The following is a 24982-nucleotide window of genomic DNA, read 5'->3' on the forward strand; positions in this document are numbered from 1 at the left end:
ATAAGACAGCTGCCCCGCAACGTGCTCTTCGTGTTGTACAACTGCCCTGGCTAGCAAGACCTCCGAGACCTCTCGTCAATTGAACTCGAGTGAGACACAATGAAGTGGGATCTATCTCGTTGTTCTGGGACTGCAACAACTACAGTCGAATTGCAAGAAAAGGCGCAACATGCTTCGGAGTCTATCGCAGGCTGCTATTGGGCACCTTTATGATAGTCTGCATGCAAGAATACATGGGTTTGGTACACTGTGTTTCGATGTGACTACTTAGCCACCGTTTATCGTGACGTGTGTGTTACATTTGATCTCGATATGTTATCATATATACCTGTGATGATGAACTACCTGTCACCTCAATCCTCAATAAAATGACCTTCGTCTTCAGCAGGGTCCAGAATTTTTTTTTTTTTTTTTTTTTTTTTTTTTTTTTTTTTTTTTTGCGACAGTGTATATTAAGCAATCTAGAGGGATTTCGTCACAGAATACACCTGGTTCGCCGCTGTGTTCTTGTGTGTCAGAGATTGGTGTTCTGGATATCGTGATATCCAGAAACATATGTTGAAAACTAAAGGAATGAACTATATGTACTTTCTGCAGTAAAATTTTTAAACCAGTAGCATTCGTACTGGGTAGTTATCCACCGTGAATTAAATTGAATTTTCTATGAATTTTGTACTGCGTTATGCTGATATAGCTTCTCCTGTGGAACACCTAGTTCACATGAAGAATTCTCTTTGTAAACGATTTTTAATTTACTTCGGCCCTTCAAGTGTTGTTGACTTCATGCCCTAACTGAATAACATTCAGGCGAAAAGTATAAACATAACTTATAAAGCATTTTGTAAGACGTTAGTAATAAGATAGAATGATCTGAAAATAATAAAAATAACTATTTCTCGCCACTGTTTGTGAATGTGTTTCAAGAGAGACATACGGCTATAGCTGGTGGAAACAGAGTGCTGTACATAACTGCGTACTAATAACATAATTTGTGAGTATGACACGTAGTTCTGCAGCTGGTGACCTACTTCCCACAGCATGCAATTAACAGCACGTGACATGAAATGATTGCACACAGAATTGTTAGCTTTGTAATGACAGAAATGCGAAGTTCCTGCTTTTCGTGGCTGTAATGACATGCACACTGTCATCAGATAATTGAGTACGCTTCTCTGTTATTTGGAAGCACTCAGTAATCGTATCTAGAACTATTTGCATGTACTGCCAGGCAATCCCACTTTCGCTACACTTCTTTCCTACTGAGGCCAGAGAATTATAATTTTTCACATTGTTGTCGACTGGTGTGCAGTAGTCTAAGCAGATAGCACTCTAGAGATTATCTGGCTGAGATTTGAATGTGCCTGCTGTTCTGGTAGGTGGTGGGAGCAATACCAGCAGAAGATACAGTATTAGTTACGGCAGAATCACGTCACTGAATCCAGCATGACAGGTAAATTTAGCTCTTAAAATCGATGAATGAACAATTGTTCATCGGCCTCTTCTAGTTCCGTCCATGTGTGGCATCGAGGATCGCCTAAAAAAATGTTCAAATCTTTGTGAAATCTTATGGGACTTAACTGCTAAGGTCATCAGTCCCTAAGCTTACACAGTACTTAACCTAAATTATCCTAAGGACAAACACACACATCCATGCCCGAGGGAGGACTCGAACCTCCGCCGGGAGGGATCGCTTAAGCAGGTAATAGTCGGTAACGAAACTGATGGTAGCAATTCAGATGGGTTTCTTACAAAACTGCTTGCTGTTTGTCGGTTCGGCATAAGTTGAAACATGATAACATTAAAGGTACACAGCAACAGTATGCTATACTGCATCTAATGAAAAAGAGAGAGGTCGGTATTAGGACTGACAGAGGATACCGAAAAAGTTCAAAGAGGGGCAGCTTCTTTTCTTTGTACTGCAGTCCATTACGGAGGGAGTGTCATGGATATGATACGCGAGTAGGGGCGAAATCTTTTCGTGAAATTTCATTCACTAGTTTTTCGATCCGAATGCGAAAATATTTTGTTGACGTCCACATTAATACGGAGAAATGATCATCGTTATAAAACAGGTATCAAAGCTCTGACGGAGAGCTTGAAGAGTTCGCTCTTCCCGGGCACTGTTCGAGAGTGGAACGATAGAGTAGTGTAAAAGTGGTTCGACGAATCCTCTGCGAGGCACTTAAGTGTGAATTGCAGAGTAGTCGTGTAGATGCTGACTGTGCCGGTTGTCCGCACATTTCGAATTCGCCGCGCGGCTGATCGGCTGTTGGAAACCCGATTCCGCGCCACCTGGTGTGAATGGGTAGCTTTTGGGTGCCGGCACACGACAGCCGTGCGGGGCGGGAGAGAGAAACGGAGTGGTGGGCCGTTGACCTGGTTTGCGGACGCGCGGCACATGAACGAACGCTGTCGGCGTGCAGAGGAGGAACGGCGATAAAAACTAACAGCACAGGCGGTGGTGCTGCTGAAGGAGTCTTGATGCCGCACTGGGTGTACGCCGGTAGTGAAGCAGACTGCGGGCGGATAATTGCTGTTGTTCAATGGGACGAGGACTGTTTGTTGCATGAGAAGTGCCCCTAAATGCCTCTATACTCTGGATACGAAAGCCGGCTCCGCATGTACGAGGGTTGGAACTTTACTCGTGGCAACTATTTATTTGCAGCTCGTGCAAAATAGATACGTGTTTCAAAGTTTTCGTGACCTTCAAAGTAGTCACCAGCATTGTGTATAACCCGTTGCCAGCGATGCGGGAGTCGTAGGACACTCTTAGCAGGGCCAGTTGTGTTGACAGTTCGAGCGGTGCGGTCTATTTCCCGACGGATTTGTAGCAGTTTTGAAGCGAATGCCGTGAAGTGTTCCCTTCAGTTTAGTAATCGAGTTGAACTTACGAGGGCTTAAGTCAGTATAGCACTTAGCAGCCCTATCAGTCAAACAAAACAATAACAGTTTGCACTATCCTGCAAAATGATGGTCAGGTCCTGCAAAAAGTTTCATCACTTCTGTCTCTATGCTGTTCATTTTTGGAACACAACCTACGACCAGCTTGGAGACAGAAGTTGTTGTGGATTGGCAGGAGAGCCAACCCACGGAGTTTGGAGGAAGCCGAAAGGCACGCGTTTAAGCTCACGCAGGCTGGCGTGAGGTCTGGCACAGGTCAATGAAATTGGACCTTAGAAAAACAGACGCAGATGGTGGAATACTTAACTTTAATCCATTAATGTTGAACGTAGCTCTTGTCTGTACATTCGTTGCAATATCAATAGCAACTGATAATGGCGCCTTGCTAGGTCGTAGCAAATGACGTAGCTGAAGGCTATGCTAACTATCGTCTCGGCAAATGAGAACGTATTTTGTCAGTGAACCATTGCTAGCAAAATCGTTTGTACAACTGGGGCGAGTGCTAGGAAGTGTCTCCAGACCTGCCGTGTGGCGGCGCTCGGTCTGCAACCACTGATAGTGGCGACACGCGGGTCCGACGTATGCTAATGGACCGCGGGCGATTTAAAGGCTACCACCTAGCAAGTGTGGTGTCTGGCGGCGACACCACAGAAGTGATGACACTTTCTGCAGGACCTGACCATCATTTTGCATGACAGTTCTCAACCACGTACAGTGCAAGCTGTTACTGATTTGTTGCCACTATTAAAGTTCCAACCTTCGTATTTGTTTTGTGGGCGTCAACTGCAGAAATCACATACCAGGCGCCCTCCCCTTTAGAGTACCGCATCACCCCTTTAGAATTGACCAGAGTACGCAAGAGGGGTGTGAGCATGGGATTAATGTCATAATTGTCTATGTCATAGTAGTTGCCGGCTGCTATTTATTTGACGAATGCCTGTACTACGTGATGTGTGACGGATTTGTTTGTTGGATCGTGTTTGATTGTTTGCGACTGAACTGGTTTATCACACGAGAGCAAGCCCTCGCTGTTCCACTGGTTCTAGGAAGATTAACTTAATTTTACGCTTAATGAAAAAATTCTAAGATCTAATATAGTTAGTTATCTTTTGGATAAATTGAAGAGACATTAAGAGTGTACTGAATTTCCTATTTTGATCAGAGTGAGTTTTGTTTTCTGGGTTAGACAGTAGCAGTATTTTATTAATGGGCCATTTTAACATCATTTGTTCCTTTTAAAAGAACTGATAAATTTTCATGAGAAGCTGTATTTCCTCTCTTACGTAAATTTTGAAGATTGGCGTCACTGAGATAGCGCGTCAATGTATGTGGCATTAAAAGAACTGCGCCATGTGAGTTTTATTAAAAGCCGGCCGGAGTGGCCGTGCGGTTCTAGGCGCTTCAGTCTGGAGCCGAGCGACCGCTACGTTCACAGGTTCGAATCCTGCCTCGGGCATGGATGTGTGTGATGTCCTTAGGTTAGTTAGGATTAATTAGTTCTAAGTTCTAGGCGACTGATGACCTCAGAAGTTAAGTCGCATAGTGCTCAGAGCCATCTGAACCATTTTTTATTGAAAGTATTCCTAACGAATGCTTGCACAGAATTAGGTCCAATATATGTGTCTGTGAATCAACCAGTCCACATCTCCACCAATTTTTGTTTTGTTTAAATGCCAAATATCTTAAGTTTTCCGACTAGTAAAGAAGTATATGTAGATGTAGATAAGTTTCTAACGATGGAAATGTCATGTTATCTGCTGTCTGCAACATCCTCGACGTCACAGAGACCTCGAAGATAGTACAGACCCACCGGTCTTGTCCTGTCAGAAATATGGCGCCTGTTTTACAAATTAGCGGCTATGCGAACCACAAGTGATCAGAAAATCGTATCACCACGTCAGGTGTTGCGCCTATATGACAAATATGATGTGTCAAGTTTCGTTCTCTTAAGAAGCTCCAGATACGTACATCGTGACGCTTTAAATAGAACAGGGACTTCCCTCCGGAACATGCATACAGCACAGTGTCACATCTGACATCTCGTAAGGTACTGCATGGAACAATCTAAAATCCAGCCACCGCTACAAGAACTATCATCTGAAACATTGCACACGAATGAGACGTCTTCTATATTTATTCATATACTGAAATTTTCACAGCTGCATAGCGTAGACTCGGAGGTCATAACATTAGGAAGAATTTTTAAATGAAGAGGTGACTGTTTAGTTTTGCCAATTGCAACAGTTTTTATTTTTGTTCCAGTTATAATGAACTTTGCTACAACGTTTTGAAAGACATGAAATATTTGAATTAATTAATCTATCAGAGTAAAAGAACATGAAAGGGAAGCAGTATTTCAGAAGAAGTTTAATCTATCCCTGAGGCTATTCACTCTTTGTACTGAGCAAGGTGTATGGATAGAGGAGATGTAAACTGTACATGGGCATTAACAAGAAAAGCTTTGTGGAAAAGAGGAATTTGTTTACGTTTGTGTAAGATCTTGTTTTTTTGAGGCATCAGTCATCTGACTGGTTTGATGCGTCGCGGTACGAATTCGTCTCCTGTGGCAACCTCTTCATATCAGTGGAGCACTTGCTACATACGTCCTCAATTATTTGTTGAGTGTATTCCAATCTCTATCTTCCTATACAGTTTTTACTTTCTCCTGCTCCCTCTAGTACCATGGAAGTTATTTCCTAATGTCTTAACAAATGCCCTGCCATCTTGGCCCTTTCTTCTTCCATTTCTTTCCTTGGCGATTCTGAGCAGAACCTCCTCATTCCTTACCTTATCAGTCCACCTAATTATTAACATTCGTCTTAGCACCACATCTCAAGTGTTTCGATGTTTTTCTGCTCTGGTTTTCCGACATTCCAATGCTGTGCTCCATACTCACATTCTCAGTAATTTCTACCTCAAATTAAGGTCTATGATATTAGTAGACTTCTTGGACAGGAATGTCCTTTTTGCCTAAACTAGTCTGCTTTTTGTGTCGTCCTTGCTCGGCCTGTCATGGGTTATTTTGCCGCCTAGGCAGCCGAATTCTTTAACTTCATCTACTTCGTGATCACCATCCTGATGTTACGTTTCTCGCTGTTCTCATTTCTTCTGCTCCACATTACTTTCGTCTTTCTTCGACTTACTCTCAATCGATGTTCTGTACTCATTAGACCATTCTATTCAACAGATCCTGTAAATCTTCACTTTCACTGAGGATAGCAATACCATGTGAGAATCTTATCAGTGATATCCTTTCTTTTATTTTCTTCACTGCCTCTTCGACGTATGGATTGAACAGTTAGGGCGAAAGAGTATTCCTGCGTTACACCCCTTTTTAATCCGAGCACTTCACTCATGGTCTTCCGCTGTTATTGTTCGCTCTTGGCTCTTACACATACTGTATATTACTCATCTTTTCCCTATTTTTCTGAGATTGTCAGGCATCTTATACCACCTGACAATGTCTAACGCTTTTTCCATGTCGACATATCTTACAAACGTGTCTTATGTTATCCATTATCAACCGCAACGTCAGAATTATAAGTAGATGCTAGCATTGCTGCCTCTGGATCACGGGGTCCCGGGTTCGATTCCCGGGTTGGTGGGGGATTTTCTCTGCCCGGGGACTATGTGTTTGTGTTGTCATCATCATCGTCATCATCATGATCATCATCATCATCATTCGTGACAGTGGCTCGATTGGGCTGTGACAAGATTGGACTGTGGAAAAATTGGGACTTTGTAGTGGCGCTATGACCGCAGTTGAGCGCCCCACAAACTAAACATCATGGAACATCAAATAGAACTGTAAGTGTTAGGAAGTATTTCCGGAGGTATTTGGAGTGTAGCCTTGTGCGGAAGTGAAACTGTGGACGATAAACAATACAAGTCGACGACAGAAGATCTGAAATATAGTGTCGCAGAAGAATTGCTGAAGAGTAGGCGGGTTGGTAGGGTAGTTAACGAAAAGATATTGAATCTAATAAGGTAGAAAATAAATGTATTGCAGAACTTGACTAAAATAAAGGATCGGAATTCTAAAGCGCGGAATAATGTTTGGCAACAGAGGGAAACGTGGTCGTGGGCGGTGGGGGTGCGGGTATGGTTGGGAGTTGGTAACAGTTGTTGAATAACACTTGCACAAAGTAAGCGGTTTCAAATGGCTATAGTTCACTGCAGTTATATAGAGATGCAGAAGCTTGCACAAGACAGGCAGAAATGCAGTGTTGCATCAAACTAGTACAATTAGAACTGAAGACCACAACAGACGTTCATTTATCGTGGCCAGAGTAGGACCATCAGCCCCTTTTACATATAAGCGAGCGTTTACGTCGGGAAAAGTCTCAGAAGGAGAATGGTAACTAGCCTCTATCCCGTATGGGAGTGGCGGACCAAGTGCCACAGTGTCAATAAACAGTCTCAGGGACGAGTTCGCGGATCAATGCTACCTCAAAATGCTAACACTGTGCACTTACTTCCATCCTTTGATAACACGGAAGCGATGCGTCGTTTCTTTCATAGCACGAAAGGCAGCACTGAGATTAATTTCAAACACTGTCGTGGTGCAGGCGGCCCTTTAAGAAGTTAGTATAACTGCACCAACGTAATAGAAGTCAAATTTGTTAATGAAGTTTGTCGTAATGAAACCGCCACAAATTGGTTCCAGAGCTGCAAACTAAAGAGAAAAATTAAGATCGTTATTTTTCAGCAAACCTGTCCGAGACTAAGAAAGACGCTCAATAGAAGATTGCAAAAATCTTTGGTCATATATGAGATAGCATAAAAATATCTTACGGATATCAAAGGAGATGTCCAACCCAGAGAGAATTTATTTTGGACCTCTATTATTATAGCTTAGTTAAAAACTGGCACGTGAACTTAACAGAACACAAACTGTTTATTTCCGTTGTAAAATTTGTTTCACTAATGTGAATGATATCAAAAAGTAATGTTGGTATATATTTAAGTTATCAAGTTGTTTACTGACAAGTAAATGGCCTCGATGTAGACATACATACAAAGAAATCACTTATATGTCGTCATCCTTTTATACAATTTCGGTAAAAATTTTAGGTGATGTATAGGACATGGAACTAGTCAACGATAAGGATATAAGGATATTGACAATTTGAATTCTGTACTATGTAGTCCTACTCTAATTATCACCATTAGCACTATGGATTTATTAAAAGTGTAGAGTTTGAACGGTACTGAGAGAAGAACGTCAACTTATTAGATCTTCATTGGTGAAAGAATTGCAAGGTGGGATAGGAAACATTTTTTTACGGGTCGGGAAGAAAAGTTGAAATCATGCAGGCTCCGCTAAAGACACCGTCCGAAAGCCTCATTTTCTCTAAGGCTGTCAATATGGCTGTAAATGAGAATCGGTCTACAACGATACAGACGTGATGATACGTGAAAAAAACCTCATACGCACAGACACCAGGATAGGGAATAACCCTTGTTTTGCGAGCGACTTTGTGAAAAAGGGCGGAGAACTGGATTAGATTTAAGCACCTTCTTGCCCTTGAGTTAGGAAAATGCACCTAAAATGTGTAAGAATTAGCAATGATCAACGACAAAGAAGAAAATGGCAACGGAGACTATGTTAAAGTTGCGTGACGTGTATCCACACGATGTGTGACCAGTAATTGTAAAAATTGTCATGATGATATCTTCATTGGCAAAAGATTTCGGATTACACTCCCACTCGGATCTCTGGGAAGGCATTATCAAAGGGGAGGTAACTGTGAAGAAAAGATTGAATAACCAACGAATGGATAACATACTACTAATCGAAGCGTGGTAACATACAACTAATCGGAGCGTGGCATGTAAGAAGTTTGAACGTGGCACAAAAGCTAGAAAGTCAGGATAGGTAAAGGCTCAAAGTAGACATAGTGGGGGTCGGTGAAGAGATGGATTTCTGGCCGACAAATGTACGGCAATATCAATGGAAACAGAAAATCGTATAAGGGAAGTAGGATTATTGATGATTAGGCATGAAGGTCTGTGAGTAAGATACTTTGAATAGTTCAGTGATAGGATTATTGTCATCAGAATCGAGAGTAAACAAGCGCCAACGTTAATTGTCCAGGTATACAATCCGACGTTACAAGCAGATTATGAAGAGTCGGATAAGGTACGTGAGAACGTTGAATACACGATGACAAAAGATTCCTGACTAGTCTGGCATTCACATCTCTGGGAGGAGTTTGCCAAGGTGGAGGCGACCATGGGAAAAAGGCTGAATAACGAACGAAAGGATAGCGTTCTACGAGTCGGGCTGGGGAATGTCCGAAGTATGAACGTGGTAGGGAAGCTAGAAAATCTGAAAAGGGAAATACGAAGGCTCAGTTTAGATATAGTGGGGGTCAGTGTAATGAAACGGAAAAAATACAAGAATTTTTGGTCATACGAGTATAGAGTAATATCAACAGCAGAAGGAAAAGGTATAACAGGAGTAGGATTCTTTATGAATGGGAAAGTGCAAGGCAGACCAGGGAATGAGTTACTGTGAACAGTTCAGTGACAGGGTGGTTCTCATCAGAATCGATAGTAAACGGGTAGTTCAGTACGTAAAGGGAGATGAAAATCTGTCATGGAGTTTGGAATGCGGTTGTAGAGGAAGGAATAGAAGAATGGTTTATGGGAGAACATAGGCTTGGTAGCAGGAATGAAATATGAGATGACTAATCGAATTCTGCAATAACTTTTAGCTAGTAATAATGAATACACTGTTCAAGAATCACAAGAGGAGGAAGTATACCTGGAAAATATCAGGTGATGTAGAAAAATAGCAGTTAAATTACATCATGGTCAGCCAGAGATTCCGAAATCGGATATTACTTTGTAAGGAGCACACAGGAGCAGATCAAAATTTACTAATGATGAGTAGTCTGAAGTTCAAGATACAAGTCAGGAAAATCACCTCGCAGAGAAATGGCACACAGAAAGAAAGAAATGAGATAACTTTATGTTATATGACGTTACAGGTCCTACCACAATTAACTGGTCAGTAGGTAATTCATTTGAAGAGGAATAAACATCTCTAAAAATTGAAATCACACAAGATGGACTGAAAAACGGGGGTATAAGGAAAGCAGCTGCGAAGAAACATTCTAACAGAAGAAATACTTCATTTGTTTGAGAAAGAAGGAAATAGAAAATTGTTCAGTGAAATTCAGTAAGAAAGAAATATTAGTCACTTAGAAATTAAATAAATAGGAAGTTCAGGGAAGCTAAGGTGAAATGGTTGCACAAAAATTGTGAAGAATCGAAAAAGAAATGAATACGCGAAAGAATGACGCAGCATATAAAGAAGTCAAAACAGGCTTCGGTGAAATTAAATGAAAGAGCGCTAACGCTAAGAGTGCAATGGAATTACCACTGTTAAATGCAGATGTGGAGCGGATGGATGAGAAGAGTCCACTGAAGGACTCTACCAGGAGGAAGACCTGTCTACTGACGTAGTCGAAGAAGAAACAGGAGTCGACAGAGAGGAGATAGGGGATCCAGTATTAGAATGAGAATTTAAAAGAGGTTTGGAAGACATATTATCAAATAAGGCAGATGGAACAAATATTTAAAGGAATTTTTAAAATCATTGGGGGAAGTGGCAACAAAACGACTGTTCACGTTGGTGTGTAAAATGTATTTGACTGTCAATACACCATCAGACTTTCGAAGAAACATCATCCACACAATTCCGAAAATAATATCAGCCTGCAAATGCGACAATTATCAGCTTGACAGCTCATGCAGTCAGGTTTCTGACAAGAATAATATACATGAGAATGGAAAAGAAAACTGATAATCTTTTAGATGACAGTCAGTTTGGCTTTGGAAAAGGTAAAGACACAAAAGAGCCAGTTCTGACGTTGCGGTTGATAGACTGTACTAAAATCAAGATATGTTCATATGATTTGTCAAGCTGGAATAAGCGTTTGACAGTATAAAACGGTGCATGATGATTGAAATTCTGAAAATAATAGAGATACCCAGTAGGGAATGGCGGATAATATACAATACGTGCAAGAACCAAGAGGGAAAAATAAGACTGGAAGACCAAAATAGAAGAGTTCGTATTAAAAAGGGTATAAGACAGTGATTTAGCCTTTCGCCCCTACTATTCAGCTTGTAGATTTGAGGCAATGACGGAAATAAAAGAAAGTTTCAAGAATGGGATTAAGATTCAAGTTGACAGGATAACGACCGTAAGATTCGCTGACGACATTGCTATTATCAGTGAAAGTGAAAGAGGATTAGGGGATCTGTGAAATGGAATGAACGGTATAATGAGTGCAAAATGTGGCATGAAAGTAAACTGCAAAAAGAAGAAATTAATGAGACGTAGTAGAAATGCTACCATCAGTGAAAGAGAAAAAGGATTACGGTAGCTGTTAAATGGAATGAACGGTATAGTGAGTACAAAATGTGGCCTGAAAGTAAATAGGGAACAAAATGATTCAAATTGCTCTGAGCACTATGGGACTTAACTTCTTAGGTCATCAGTTCGATAGAACTTAGAACTACTTAAACCTAACTAACCTCAGGACATCACACACATCCATGCCCGAAGCAGGATTTGAACCTGCGACCGTAGCGGTCGCGCGGTTCCAGACTGTAGCGCCTAGAACCGCTCGGCCACCTTGGCTGGCACCTAGGGAACAAAATATCCTATGACGGACGGAGCAAGGAGGGCATAACAAGCAGACTCGCCCTCTCATAAGCGGCTCTCCTGGCCAAGAAAAGTCTACTGGATCAAACATATACCTTAATTTGAGGCAGACATTTCTGAGAATTTACGTTTAGAGCACAGCATTGTATGATACTGAAAGATGGACTTTGGGGAAATCGGAGCAGAAAAAGTCGAAACACTTGAGATGTGGTGCCATAAATGTTGAAAGTAAGGTGGACTGATAAGATAAGGAATGAGGAACCTCTGCGCAGATTATGAGAGGAAAGGAATGCATGGAAAACACTGACAAGGGGATGGATATTAGGTCATCTGATAAGACGTCAGGAAATAAGTTTCGTGCTTATAGAACTTAAAGCTTGTAGAGGAAGGCAGGCTCACATACATAAAGGAAGTAATGGACGACGTATGTTTCAACCGCTACTCTGAGATGAAAGGTTGGCACATGAGAGGAATTCATGAAGGGCGCATCAAAACAGTCCGAAGACTGATGACTCAAAAATACACATGATATAAAGAACGTAAAAATCTAATAACCATTATGGGTTGGAACGCTGTAATAGGGGACGTTATGTAAGAAAGGTTTAGGGGAGAATATGGGATTCATAGTAGGAGTGAGGAGAGGAGGAAGACTAATTGAGTTCTGCAATATATTTAAGTCAGTAACAGCGAATACAGCAAAAACAAAAAGACGAGAAGGTATTCGGGAAAGATGGCTGGAGATACAGGATGGGTCCAGCTGATCATGGTAAGATAGAAATTCCGAGGTCAGTTACTGGGTTGCAAGGTGCACCTAGGAGCGGATGTAGACTTGTATCATAATGTAGTAATCATAGCGTAGACTGAAGTTTAAGAGAATCGTCGCAAGAATCAATTTGGATAGGTGTTTGATACTGAAGTACTAAGGAATGCTGTGATAAGTTTGAAAATATCTAGTATGCAGTTCATCTGAAGAGGTATGAATGCTTCAAAAAAGGACTGTCGCACGCAGAAGTTTGGACAGACAGATATGGGTACAAGGAATTTAACTACAAGGAAAGTTTGGGTAACTAAAGAAGTACTTCAATTGACGGGTGCAAGAGGGAAATAGGAAACTTTGCAGAGAATGATAGTATTACAGCAATATAGGCCGAACTCACTTAGAAACGACATATACAGGGAGTGCAGGGAAGCCAAGGCGATATGGCTGTGAGAGAAATGGGAAGAGACAGAAAAGGATATGGTTCGGAAGGAGTGATTCAGCGTAATAGAAAAGGCAGAGGCGTCAACATTGAGAGTGCAAACGGAATTCCACTACTAAACGCAGAGGAGAAAGCAGACAGATGCAAAGAGTACATTGAGGGTCTCTAAGATGGGTAGATATGGGTAGAAATGGGAGTCGATATTGAAGACATAGGGGACCCAGGGCTAGAGATTAACCGAGCTTTCAAAGACTTTCATTAATGTAAGATAATATCCCTTCAGGATCTCTAAAATCATTGAGGAATGTGGCATCTAAATGGCTATTAAGGTTTGTGTTTAGAATGAATGATAAAGGGGACATACAATAAAACTTTTGGAAAAACATCGTCCACACAATTCCGAAGTTACCAAGGGCAGGTAAGTGTCAGAACTATTTTTCTGTCCGTTTAACAGATCGTCCAAATAGCCAACAAGAATAATATACAGAAGAACGAAAAAAAAGGTCAAGCATCTGACAGATGACGGTCAGTTGGCCTTCCTGACCCGTCATTCTGACGTGGCGCTCCCTAAGACACAAGAATAATAGAGACACGTTGACAGAAAAACCGTTCGACAAGTTGAAAAGATGCAAGAGGTTTCGAGAAAAATAGGAGTGAGCTATGGAGAATGAGGGATAGTGTATACTATCCGACCAAACGTATCCAGATACTTATTAATGAACATAAATATGGTGTCTGTCCACCCTTCATCTTTTTTATGACTGTAACTCTACTGGGAACTCCTGCAATGAGATGTCTGAAATTCTGAGAGGGGCCAGCGGCCAACCTTCCTCAGGAGTGGACACCGGAATGGCAGTGATGTTGGACGCTGGGGTCTGGAGTGAAGTCGATTTTCTACCCCAGCCCAAAGGTGTACCATTACTTTCTTGTCAAGACTCTGGGTAGACCAATCCACTACAGGAACGCTATTTTCTACAAAGCATCGTCTCACAGATGCTCCTTTATAATAGGGTACACTGTCATCCTGATACAATTATTGCTTCCAAACTGTTCCTGTACTGTATGCAGTACAACACACTGCAAGAATTGTTCATATGCTTCCACATTTAGCGTTTTGTTAAACTAAATAAGGGAAATACACCCTAACCATGGAAAACACCACCATACAATACTTTGTACTTGACTGTCGCCAAATCCAACCCTTCCTCTGGATTGCCACGGGGTCTAACATGATTCGTCACCCTCAGTTACTCATTTTCAGTCGTCTACTATCCATAGTCGTCACTCTTCACACCACTTCAAGCGTCGCTAAGAAATGGCTACAGAAATTATTGGCTTTTGCGCAGCTGCTCGAACCCCTTTCTTTTAAACTCTCTATTCACAGTTATCGTGCTACCTGGACAGCTGATAGCAATTTATAACCAAAAAGTAGTTCCTCCGATTTCATGTGATTTCTTACAACTACCCTCCCTGACCTCCAGTGCACTAGATCTCCCTGGTCTCGGCTTACCTGTGGTTGTTCCTTCGTGTATCACACCTCCAACAATCTACTTGGGCAGCTTTAGAGAGACTGAAATGTTCCTGATGGATGCATTACTCCGCTGACATCCGATGACTAGTCCACGTTTGAAGTCACTGAGCTCTCCTACTGTTACTGCTTCTGTACAGACGACATAATACTCCCCACCTCTTTTCATCCTGCTGGGTCGGCATTTGTGACAGCTAATTGTTTATGGCGCGTTACATAGGGGCGTCCGCATACTTTTGACCTAGAAGTGTGCCGGCCGGTGTGGCCGTGCGGTTATAGGCGCTTCAGTCTGGAACCGCGTGACCGCTACGGTCGCAGGTTCGAGTCCTGCCTCGGGCATGGATGTATGTGCTGTCCTTAGGTTAGTTAGGTTTAATTAGTTCTAAGTTCTAGGTGACTGATGACCTCAGAAGTTAAGTCGCATAGTGCTCAGAGCCATTAGCCTAGAAGTGTACCATATGTGTGTACAACAAGAGCGAACATTAAGAATAGAAGACCAAGAACGAAACGCTCTCATTTGTAGTTTTTCGTCACTAGTGTTCAAACTATATACATCGCAGAACCACTGACGGAAATAAAAAATAGTTACAAGAATGGGATGAAATTCAGGGTGAAAGGATATCTTCGATAAGATTCGCTGATGACATGTCTTTCCTCGGTGAAACTGAAGAAGAACTGTTGGACATACTGAACGGAATTAAATTCTAATGGAGAGAGAATACATATTGAAAGTAAATCGAAGAGAGTCAAAAGTAAGAAGTAGCTGAAATGAGGTAAGCAATAAAGTTAGAATCAAAATTGGTGATTACGAAGCAGACCATGTTAAGAATTACTTCTACCTAGGAAGCAAAATAACACATGACCGACGAAGCCAGGAGTACATGAGAAGTCAACTAGTACAGACAAGGAGACCGGGCGTTTCTCGCAAAAATACCTCTACTAGTAACAAACAAGGGCCTCAATTTGAGGAAGATATGTCTGGTAATATACGCGTGGAGCCCAGAATTGTATGATAGGGGATCATGGACTGAGAGAAAACCGAAAAGGAGCAGAACAGAAGTGTCTGTGATGTGATCGCATGGAAGGATGTTGAAAATGAAGTGAACTGATAAGGAATGAAGAGGTTCTCTTCAGAATCAGCGCAGAACGAGACACGCAGAAAACACCGAAAGAAAGAGGCGACAAGATGATAGGACGTGTATTAGTAAAGCAAGGAATAATTTCGATTGCAGCAGAGATTGTAAGAACTGTAGAAGAAGACAGAGATTGGAATAAATAGTTTGGCGGAAGTAGTTGGATGAATGATTTTTAAATATGTAGAGACATACAAAGTCAAGTGAAGAACTATTGAAAAGAAAATAGCGCCTTGTGTGCTGTAAGTTTGATAAAAATATTTGCATTTATAATTTTTATAATAATAATAATAATAATAATAATAATAATAATGATAATAAACTTACAAGGAAAATACCAAGCCACAGAAAAAAAGCGGAGATAATCAGCAACACTCCTGTCCATCCGTGTAAGACGTACTGCTGCTCCTTCGCTGAAAATAAAGGCCGTTAAATTAGCATATGTTATTAAACTTGACAGGTGTTGGGTGAAGAAAGGAGGGAAAACAAATTGCATTACAGTAGGAGCATGTTCACTAGTCTGCACTTAACACACACATCACAGTAACTCACCTTCGGAGTAATGGCTAGATAATTTTCAAATTCTGATCAGTTTTTATGCTTTTCCTCTTCTTTGTGTTCTCGATTTGGAATCAGAGTTGCTCAGGTTACCTTCCATTTCGGAAGGCTGTTGCACTCAGTGACTGTTATACTGACTCATAAATTATAGATTGCAGCGACCTATCCTTTTTTAAATTTTATTGTGCAGATCTAGATTTCGGGTAGAAGCTAGTCATTCTCAATGCACTATTATTTTTCGCTCAATGCATGTAATGCCTGTTGGTCGGACTTCATCCACAGTGTCCGCCCCCATAGCTGAGTGGTCAGCGTGACGGATTTCCGTCCTACGGGCCCGGGTTCGATTCCTTGCTGGGTCGGGGATTTTCTCCGCTCAGGGACTGGGTGTTATGCTGTTTTCATCATCATTTCATCCCCATTCGGCGCACAGGTCGCCCAATGTGGCGTCGAATGTAATAAGACCTGCACCAAGGCAGCCGGACCTTTCCATGCTTTCATGCACAATTCATTGAATACTGTATTCAATGAATTGTGGATTAAGCCCGACCAACAGGCATTACACGCATTGAGCGAAAGTAATAGTGCATTGAAAATGGCTAGCTTCTAGCCGAAATCTTAATCTGCACAATAAAATTTAAAAAGGACGACTGATCGCTGCAATCTATAATTTATGAGTTGCTGTTCGTTTTGCGTTCCATCTGGGAAGTGATATGGATAAGCTGCCGGAATATCCTCATTAACGGAAAAACCTTAAGCTTTTAGACTGAGATATAGACTGAAACGCAACTTCTCTCACGTAGAAGTTACGTAATTTTTTTAAAATGTTTACAGAATTGAGTTAAATGAACAATTAAATTCGGAATACTGCCACACAGCTGGTCCTGTGTTTATAGAGTTTTACACACCATTGGGATAAGATGAACACTGATTTGGAAGGGGATATCCCTTTATAAAAGGGGAGAAAGGGATAATGTAATCAATTTTAGGCCTATTTGTCGGATCATGTGCTTCGATAAATGCCGATGTGATAAGGAATACCACTCAATCCATGATAAGAAGAGTGCAGCACTGCACTGATACCAATGGTCACCACTTCGAACACCTTCTGTCAATGAACGTTCATGCCACCTTTTTGACCTTCGTTGACCTTCAAAGACCTTACTGTTACACATCATTGGATTCGATTCGATAACCGCTGTCAGAAACTAGGTAGCAAACTGCAGCATCCCATTTAAAAAAAAGAAAGGTGACCTTCATATTTCTAACGGCACCCCACCTAGCAACAAAAAAGCCGACGTCTTATTATGACCCCCGTTGTCCCATCCAACATTTGTCCCACAAACTTTTCAGCTAATATCATACTTTCGGAGTTATTCTAGGTGGCAGTAGTTAATGACTCACCCTGTATAATGACTAGTCCACGTTTGAAGTAAGTGAGCTCTCCCGAGCGACCCATTCTGCTATTACTGCTTCTCTACTGAAAACGCATAGACCCCTTCTTTCATATTGGGCGGTCACCTCTCGCGACATCTATTAGTGAATTCCACCTGACATATGGCTGTCCGAATATGTTTGATCAGATAGTAAACATCTTTCCAAAACAATGGCGGAAGATGTCCTCACTTCATGGTACCTAGATACTTGCAAGTGATTGTAAATCTTGGCAGTATGGGCATGAGATTCATTGCTGGAAATGATGCGATTCCTGTCGCTAGCAGTCTATGCTTCCTTGGTACGCCATCGCTCTGTATTAGCAGTTGCTTGGAAAGACGTAACGGTAGTACAGTTTTTGTTAGTCTCAGATCAGCGGTGTGGGATTCTATAGAGTTGCTTAGTGAATCCATTACATGTATGTCAATTGTGAGTGCACATCGGACCGGGCTAAAATGTGCTTGGTGCACAATATGGCTGTAGAGTGAAAATTTAATTCTAGAAACATCCCCCAGGCTGTGGCTAAGCCATGTCTCCACAATATCCTTTCTTCCAGGAGTGCCAGTTCTGCAAGGTTCACAGGAGAGCTTCTGTGAAGTTTGGAAGGTAGGAGACGAGGTACTCGCGGAATTAAAGCTGCGAGGACGCGGCGTGAGTCGTGCTTGGGTAGCTCAGTTGGTAGAGCACTTGCCCGCGGAAGGCAAAGTTCCCGAGTTCGAGTCTCGGCCCGACACACAGTTTTAATCTGCCAGGAAGTTTCATATCAGCGCACACTCCGCTGTAGAGTGAAAATTTCATTCAATATGGCTATTGTCTCTTAATATTAGGACTCTTATGGCTTCCCTTAAATTTCCATCCAGTCCAACATCGAGCCAGTGTCCTATTTCAACGCCCAACATGCATGAGTATTGCACGATTCTATCTGTATGCCACGTACAGAGACCGTCAAATGCTGGTAACGATGTCTAATGTAAGCACATATCATCCTTCGTAGTCCCTGTCGGTGTTCACCAACCATCAGTCACAGCACATACTTCTTATAATTACACTTTTTGAAGCCTGGCAACATAATCACTTGGTCACAACACTAATGCATCTCTAGTCATTTCTACAATGGTTGATGGCAAACAACGACCATTCCTTCAGGTACTAATTTTTGTTTTTTACTTTTATTTGTTGTCAGTCAGTGAGTATCGAGACAAACGTACTGCAGCTGGCGAACTCATGCAATCACACTTACGGACGATCCTGAAGTTTTATTCTGCCCTGCTTTAGTTGCCTACCTCACTGTCTTCCAGTATTGGAACCATGACTTATGCATTACAGACTTGTTGATAGTTGTCAAACTTGGCAAGACTGTGTGCTACGACCCCTTATTTGAGTTCGGGTTCTCTTGAACTTTCTTATTCCTCTCTGATGACGAAGTGACTACTTTCACGCCAATATTCGTAGCTGTAAGTTCGAGTGTAAATAGACTAATAACATTTTGACCCAAAATGAAAGTCCATATCGAAATATTTATATGGTTATATATATCAGCTTCCTAAATACTTTTTCTGACGTATGTGCGGGGTTCCATAGCTGATGGTTTCATAAAATTTAATTTAATAATTAATTTAATAATTTAAAGCACGTTAACTTTTTTGTACATTCATCTTTAATTTCAGATCCACAATAAACTAAAGAAGGCTACAAATCGTAGCGAAAAAATAGCCATGCTACATAGTGGTGGAATCACGAAAAATATCGGGGAAGACGTGTAAAGTTGTGTCCCGGTATAAAAATGATGGAAGGAAGCAAACAATGGGGATTATTATTTATTGCCCCGTCAGTGTATACTTTATTGGAAGACGTGACCTTACCTCGAATTTATCGGTGGCTGAATATGGATGTCGAAAGCATTGTTGCCAATGGACCTATCCTGACATTGGCCTTAAGTGATTTGGAGAAATCACTAAGAGCTCATAAGCGGATTGGCAGGAGGTAGAGTGCGATACTGGTACTCACTAGTGCCAGTCCAGCACCTTCAGCGCTGCGCTGTCTCACACGGTGAAAGTGTGTAATAAAAGTTCACTATCCGTGTGCATGTGAATATGTTGCGGGGAAACAATTTTATTAAGGCTATGGCTTTATTCTGCTATAAACCTACAACAAAAATTAACACCAGAATTGGACTCTCTGGAGGTTTCTGAATTAGAGAAAAACGACGTAGCCAACAATGAATCCAAACACGACTCTGATCGGTTTCTGACTAAGAGTTTCCCCTCAGGTGTCGTTTGATAATAATAATTGTTATCGCTATTGCTGAAAAACTCTATCGGTGTGAAAATGAGATGTTTAAAGGTAATATAGAATACTTTTTCCTATTTTCTACCTTCTGGAATGTTCTAGAAACTATCAAATTAGTATTTATAAGGATTTGAAGACATTCTGACTATTTTTGACGATGACCGTCTCACGAAATATGTAAAGGTTTTTTTTAAATTACCGCTACCAGTCACAAACTTGGTCAACTTTTGGATTACTTATTTATTTAGCGACATGTTTCGAGGTAAACCTCATCTTCAGCCTGAATGGCATTACAAAAACAACTTTAAAATAAGGCCATACTGATATTACATAGTCTTTTATAAAATATATATAATTTCGTTCGTTAATCGTTAAGTGTTACAACGGCAAATAATTAATTAAAATGCTTGTAATGCAATCCAGTGATATTTTAATCACGTGATGCAATTGTGGTGCAAAGTTTCTTTTTCTAGGTTTCATTGATAGGGCGAGGAAGAAAGATTAATGTAATGGAGAGTAGCAGAAGTGAGATTAGCGAGAAACTTATCGAAATTGGGGCCACTTAGGACGCGAAATGAAGGAATATTTCTACCTAGAAAGCAAAGTAGCACATGGCGGAGGAGCATGGCAGAGATAAAACAAGACTAACACAAGTAAAGACGGTATTGCTGATCAAAAGAAGTCGTATCACACATGAGTCTTAGTTGGAAGGGGAAAGTTCTGACGTTGTACTTCAGAAGGCCAGCGCTGTACGGAAGCGAATCATGGACTGTGAACAATTCGCTAAAAGAAGGTATTCTATTCGTTTAAGAAGTGGTACTACAGAAGGAAGTTGTCCACAGAAACTGTGAGGAGAGAAACACACGGAAAGCGTTGCCAAGTAGGAAGGAGAGAATGACAGGATCTGTGTTAAGACGTCAAGGAGTGATAGATATAGATCCCAAAGGCTTCAAGTGCTGCTTTGCGATGAAGAGGTTGGCCTAGGTGAGCAATTCGCGACGGGACGCATGAAATCATGACTATAGTAAAAATGAGGATTCGTGCTAAACGGAATTTAATCGCCTAGTGTGGCTTGAACTGGGATACATTGGTGGCAATCGCTCCCTCAGAACAGTAGTATTTTTGGCAGAGGCAGTGGCCGTTACGCGAGCTCTCCAGTTCTTTTAGCTGCTTGGACTGACCACATGTGACTTCTTAAGTCCTATAGGATATTAACATCCCAGCAATATGGTTCAAATGGCTCTGAGCACTATGGGATTGAACTGCTTAGGTCATCAGTCCCCTAGAACTTAGTGCATTGCCCCGTTACTGCGCTTGAGAAAACGGAAATTGCGAAAGGAAGTGAACACATTTTGCAGCATGTGTACTGTGTACAAAAGAGGAAGACATCGAAGATGATGGTTGTGTGTATCAAATGCATAGTGTACCCTGCCATAAAGCAGAATCTGAGGCAATTGTTTGAGGACAACAACATTGTCTTGCTGCAGGAGAGGCGGCTCAGTGTGTGGGCGAACGCTACGAAATCGAGAACTCGATTACAGCACGCTGCTTCTTATGCACCGACATAGTTACTTTACACACTGACATGGTACACACTACAGCTTGGAGCCATCTAAATGGTTCAAATGGCTCTGAGCACTATGGGACTTAACATCTGAGGTCATCAGTCCTCTAGAACTTAGAACTACTTAAACCTAACTAACCTAAGGACATCACACACATCCATGCCCGAGGCAGGATTCGAACCTGCGACCGCAGTGGTCTCGCGGTTCCAGATTGTAGTGCCTAGAACCGCTCGGCCACTCCGGGCGGCTCAGCAATATGTACAGACGACATCCATGATCTAGAAATGATCGATAAGGTGGTTAAGTTATCATAGTATGGTAATATGATACACTTTCTGAACTAAAAAAAAGAAAAAAAAACCATGGACGAATCGCACCCAAGTCATATAATGATTACGAACAGGAGTGAAAGGGAACACAATGACAAAAGGCCGCCGATACTACGAATGATCCCTCCAAAATGTTGTGGCTTACTAGCGGTTCTAGGCGCTCAGTCAGGAATCGCGCGACTGCTACGGTCGCAGGTTCGAATCCTGCCTCGGGCATGGATGTGTGTGATGTCCTTAGGTTAGTTAGGTTTAAGTAGTTCTAAGTTCTCGGGGACTGATGACCACAGATGTTAAGTCCCATAGTGCTCAGAGCCATTTGAACCATTTTGTTGTGGCTTATCGATTCTGCATGCAGTAGACGACGCGTAAAGCACATTATAAAAATGCGCTTTTACTACGAAAAATTCCCAAGTTATCTCCTTAGGATAGGCGTCAGAGGAACGCTTGTGAGTGCTATTGTGAGCAGTAAGTAATTTTGTTCTTAAAACATTTACTACTAGCATCATAAAATGCAGCAACATAGAGGTTGAACACGGTCGTTTATTTTATTTTTATTTTTTTTCTAAAAGACGACTGTAACCGTCACATATTCCCATGCCTCCTGTACCACCTCATGGATTGTGTGTCAGATGACATTAAAAATCTACATATGTTTTAATATCTACCTTACAGACTCCACAATATTAAAGGAAGACTACCTAGCAATTTCGTTTCAAAACAAATTACTGTGTATGTTCTGCTATGTACCTTTCTATGCACAATAAAAGAATATTTGTCGCCAGTTACCTAGATTTGTTATTTTAATCAGATATAAACTGTTAAGTGCTTTGAAAATGATTAATAATCATCAAATGTTCCACCTATGGAATAAGATGCGTGACAATAAGATTTCATTGCATTCGTTCCCGTAGCAGTGATAGATTTTACTGCATATCTGACGCCGTCCGTAAGTTTGGAAGCAATGAGTAAGTCTTTTTTACTAATATCAAAGCTTGAGTCACTCTGTGTTATAAGTTCTGGTGGCTCATTCGACAGACTGTGAGCGGCAAGTGTTCAGATCAGATACAGCATACAGTTTTGTCACAAATGCTCGAGATCTATGCAACTGGCAGAACACTGCAACCACATACCGCCACAGTAGATGCATATACTTATTAAACAAATTATACAAAGATACACTTGGCACTAAATACATATCCGTGTTAAGGCCCCTGTGGCACCGCACAGCCAGTGGAGTCGCAAACGGACCGTGCTGTGTTTCGGCAGCGCCACGCGCCTGACCCCGTTCTCACACAGGCGGCCAACAGCGGACGCAGCCGACACTCGATACCCGCTAAACTCTGCTCGCGCATTCTCCGCTCCGCTGTTTACGTCGCAGCGTCCCAGCTGTGGCACGAGCGTTCGCCAGCGGCCCCAATTGTAAGGCAGATGAGAGCTACGAGCCCTTACCGTATCTAGTGCACTGCTGGCCATTAAAGCTGCAAACCATCAACAGACTTCAAGCAGGTGTGAAACGTGGTACTTTCTTGGAAGTCCGTTTATTTCCATTTCAACGTAGCAGAACATAATAGTTAGAAGTAATGCAAACTACGCTATGTACACAGGGTGGTTTCGCTGCCCCTACCTATGAGTTTTACGCAACCCGCAACGCCTTTAGTTACCATGTGCAACTACTGCATCAAAGGTGATCTATATAAATTTGTTCTTCTTTAATAACTGGAAAACTGTAGCCTCCAGCGAAAACGCATGCCAACAAGAAACATGACTACATTACATTTCCTACAAAAATACCATGTTCATTTTTTTCTGTGGGACTAATACAAGGTGTGATCGGAAAGTGTTAAGAATGGGCTTGCAATTGTACATACTCACATGCTACTGTGATGAATCTCCTTCAAAATAGTCCCCTTCTGACTGAAAACACCGACTCCAACGGTGTTTCCGCTATTGGAAACATTCCTGGAAATTTTATTCCTGAAGTGTATTAGGGACGCTCTCCGTATTTGCCTGCATGTCTTCAATCAAGTCAAATCGCTTCCCTTTTAGAGAAAATTTCAGTTTAGGAAACAGGTAGAATTCCGCACGGGCTAAATCAGGAGAATATGATGATTGTGGAAGCACAGGAATTTTGAAGTTGGTCAAAAATTCAACGATGGAGATGGCACGATGAGTTGGAGCATTGTCACAGTGTAGCACCCAACTCCTGTCTTTCCACAACGCAGGCCTTTTCTTCCGCACCTTTTCGCGCAAACGCTCAAGGACACAATTGTAGTATTCGTGGTTAATTTTCTGTCCTCCAGGGGTAAATCCATGATGCACAATACCGGTAGAATCGAAAAAAATCTCCAACATTGTCTTCACCTCCGACCGACTTTGCCGTGCTTTTTTCGGTCGTGGTGAACCTGGAGTGTTCCACTACGAAGACTGCACTTTGGTTTCACGATCATATCCATATACGCACGATTCGCCACCTGTAATTATCCTATTTAAAAAAATCTGGGTCATTTCTAGTCTGATTAATCAGTTGTTGGCACTCTTGAAGCCGGTATTGTCTCTGGTGTGAGGACGGCAGAAAACGGGCGACCTATACCAGTTACGGTCGTGTGCTGGCGGCACTGGTGTCGGATGCACAGTGTCTACGGTATCGCAGCTGATGGGGAAAGCATATCAGACTGGTCAGACACTTCTGGAGCTGCTGCAGGTTTTGGGTTGTGAGTAGAATGGTGGACAAGTAATGATGCTTATTAATGGGTATTCTGAATTTAAAACATTACTGTCCGATGGAAGCAACACATATGCGTCGTTCCAAGAAAGACAGAATGCAGAACTCCACATTTAGCGCCTTTCAGTGTGTTCTATTCTCTGCGGCTGCGAACATACGCGAAAGATGTCATATTAATGCTACGTTAAACCGTGTTCTTGTTCCAAACAGCATAACTTGACTAGTTCTGGACCCCAGCTGGTTTTTGAAAAACGTTTTAAAGGTGAAGTTTTTTAGTTGTTATCTAATTTTTATTTTTATTTTGCGTCATCGGTCTTGTTACTGATTTGATACTGCCGGCCATGCCTTCCTCTTCTATGTGGTCTCTTCACCTTAGAGTGGTTCTTGCATCAAATACCCTCGATTATTTGTACGATACGTTGAAATTTCAGATAGCTAGCCACACATTCACAATCGTTTCGCAAACGGCTCATATTTAAGTCCATGTTTACTGGAAAGGTTTTTCTTCTATTATTGTATATTTTCGTCCTGGTCAATTTTCGATGCTCATTATTATACGTTTCGTATACCACACTAAGTCGATTGTACGTAGAATGCGGTACAAATTGTCGGCGTGCCGTGATTCTTTGTACCCTTGTGGTCAACAT

The 24982-nt window shown here is 41.6% G+C and overlaps 1 protein-coding gene across 1 annotated transcript in view; it reads right to left on the minus strand.

Moving 5' to 3' along the window:
- Positions 1–24982, minus strand: part of LOC126469787 (uncharacterized) — a 104388-nt gene that overhangs the window by 17409 nt on the left and 61997 nt on the right. The window contains exon 7 of the mRNA XM_050097041.1: positions 15769–15854. Within this exon, the coding sequence (XP_049952998.1) occupies positions 15769–15854 (86 nt within the window). The remainder of the gene's footprint in view (positions 1–15768; positions 15855–24982) is intronic.

The sequence above is a fragment of the Schistocerca serialis genome, chromosome 1 (assembly GCF_023864345.2).
Source record: "Schistocerca serialis cubense isolate TAMUIC-IGC-003099 chromosome 1, iqSchSeri2.2, whole genome shotgun sequence".
Lineage (NCBI taxonomy): Eukaryota > Metazoa > Arthropoda > Insecta > Orthoptera > Acrididae > Schistocerca > Schistocerca serialis.